This window comes from Pterocles gutturalis, unplaced genomic scaffold (genome assembly GCF_000699245.1).
Source record: "Pterocles gutturalis isolate BGI_N339 unplaced genomic scaffold, ASM69924v1 scaffold21778, whole genome shotgun sequence".
Classification (NCBI taxonomy): Eukaryota; Metazoa; Chordata; class Aves; order Pterocliformes; family Pteroclidae; genus Pterocles; species Pterocles gutturalis.
This window is the reverse complement of record NW_010123688.1, coordinates 83,882-86,429: the sequence shown is the minus strand read 5'-3', so window position 1 is coordinate 86,429 and position 2,548 is coordinate 83,882. Positions and strand designations below refer to the sequence as shown.

General features: G+C 42.7%; 1 protein-coding gene across 1 annotated transcript in view; it reads left to right on the top strand.

Annotated features, from left to right (window-relative positions):
- The window catches only part of LOC104465091 (voltage-dependent N-type calcium channel subunit alpha-1B-like), a gene marked incomplete at both ends in the record, with an annotated part of 96,697 nt that overhangs the window by 10,617 nt on the left and 83,532 nt on the right, over positions 1-2,548 (top strand). Inside the window, one exon of the mRNA XM_010078004.1 lies at positions 1,363-1,469. Within this exon, the coding sequence (XP_010076306.1) occupies positions 1,363-1,469 (107 nt within the window). The remainder of the gene's footprint in view (positions 1-1,362; positions 1,470-2,548) is intronic.

Here is a 2,548-nt window from a genome sequence, read left to right as displayed (position 1 = left end):
GGGTTTTTTCATGGCCTGTCTTGGGTTCTTCAATCACTACAGTAGGAATTTACTTGTTACAATATTTGGAAAGGTGGAAAGGAAAAAGAAACTTTAACGGAAGCAGATTTTTTTTGTTGTTGATTTCATGTCCTTTCTTTTTTCTTCGAAAGAAGAAAAGGAAAACTGTTTCAAAATGGGTTCAGTTTAAGCAAATAACGCCAAAGTCAGAGCAAGGAATTTTTTATGCATGTGGTATTCAGGATGGATAAATCTATATGACTCCCTATTTCAAATCGAGATGTCTTACTGTCTGCTTTCATTACTTTAAGTGTAGCTCTTTCACAGCATTACCTTTGAAGAGCAGAGGTAGATCTGCAGCATTTCATAAAGCATGACAGAAGAGCCTGTGACTGCTCTCGTCTTGACGTGTGGTTATTCCCTGGGTATGTGCAATGCCCACATTGCCGTCAGAGGATCTGTGTTTATCCTGCCGTGGTTTTACTGTCTAACTTGACTGGCTAGAAAGTTCAGAGGAAGTTTAACCTAGATGAACACTGAAGTTGAACCGGGGTGTTTCTTTGCCTTTTGCCCTCATCTTGTTGCTTAAGACCCTGTAGTTTGGATTTAAGCAGTGTTTCTCTTGTCATCGCACCAGGTAGGAGGAAATAAATCGCAGTTATACTCTGCGGGATCTTGCAATGCCAATAGGAATTAAATAACCCCGTGATCTGGGGGATGTACAGAAAACATGGACATGGATCAGAAAGATGGTTATGTCTGAGCCTGCCGGCTGCCCTGTGACGTCAATCCTCCTTTCCATTTTCACCCTGTATCTCCACAGGGATTCACCTGAAATCAGTGGAAATATCTGGGGTAAAACTGGTGTGAGCCAGACCAGTCCAATCCGCTGTCGTTCATTGAACGTACCATTTCAGAAAAGTCACGAAGGCTTTAGGAGGCTGCCTCGCACATTTCAACAGGACATAGGCCTTTGAGTGGTTTTCCGCATGCAGGTCTGAGATCAACGGGGCTCGCTTCACCCCAGGAACATCCCACTTGTGGTCAGGTCTCTCCCTGCTCTGCCATAGTCTCCTTCCCCGGCACCAGGTGGTAAGAGGAGACCTGAGAGGGGCAAGAAAGCTTTGTGAGGGAGTAAAAATGCACTGAGCACTTGGCCAAACCTTGCCTTTCTCATCTTGACCTGGCACCAAGACCCTACGCAGGGGTCCTTGCAAGAAGTTATGAAGTTCTCCCGTATATTGAGTTTCCACTGTTCTGCCAGCACGGTGGTGACGGTCATATACGACTTGTGCCTTGGGGAGTTCTGGTTATTGTCATTACGTGACGCATGCTGTGATTTCTCTTGATTTTCGGCACCAGGATGAGGAGGAGATGGAGGAAGCCACCAATCAGAAGCTCGCCCTGCAAAAGGCCAAGGAGGTGGCGGAGGTCAGCCCTATGTCTGCAGCCAACATTTCCATAGCCGCGTAAGCGTTCTTTTATTCTTTGGGAACTTTCTAATTAGGTTTCTGTTTTTCAGTGTATGTGTCTGTTCAACTGGAGCATCCCATAGTACTCTGCGAGCCCTTTTATACCATCTCTGTTACTGGCAGGGTTTTAGGTTGACCGAATACTTCAGTGCTGATTGCTTAACCATGAATTTAATTAAGTATTTTAGTTTGGTTTTCTTTGTAATGCCTCATCTTTTGCCTTGCTATAAGTAACTGCATTTTAGGATTTTTTTTTAAGCTGTCCTGGGATAGATTTCACCAGGTGAATTGTTAACGTTTCACTTTGGGTTATTAATTATGAGATGTGTGTGTGCACATAATATATTAACTGTTCTTTAATGATGTCTGCTTTGAGAATTTAAGTGTAAGGGCATTCTCCTGAATAACAGACTGAAAAATATGCTTGAATGCTCTTTCTTTGCTATTTGAAAGAATGCTGGGTTGAATAAAATCACATATATGAACATGGTTTGTAGCTGGAAACATCAATTTGTATTTCCAGATGCAGGCTTTCCTGCATGGATGAGGACATATGCACAGATTCTGTGATACCAGAACCCTTAGAAAACATTGCCTTGGGGCCCACCTTTCATATACACTGGTCTAAACTGAAGTGGAAAATTTATATGTAGGTGGAAATACTTGTCTGGATGTTGCTGAGGTCAGTGCAGAGTTCTGCCTGCATGGGATTATAGGCTTGTGTTTGAGACGTGTCTACCTTCAATGGATTTACTTAAAAGTATGTTTTTTGTAAAGGTTCATTTTAGAGTTGGAGTTTTAGCATCAGGACTTCCAGCATCAAAAAGTTTGTTCATGTGTTTTACGGAGGGCTGCTGATATTTTCCAGCTCCCTTTCACAGGGGAGACCTCCAAAGGCTGGAGAAGCTCAAGCATAAATAAAGAAATTTCCTGTTCGGTGTTATTCCAAAGTATCTGATATAAAGCAGGATCCCTGTTTGTTCCTTCAGTGTAAATCTCTTGAGACCCTTGTCAGTGGGAATTTAATCCACTGCATCAAAGACAACAGGCCAAATGGAGACAGTTCATTATATGTG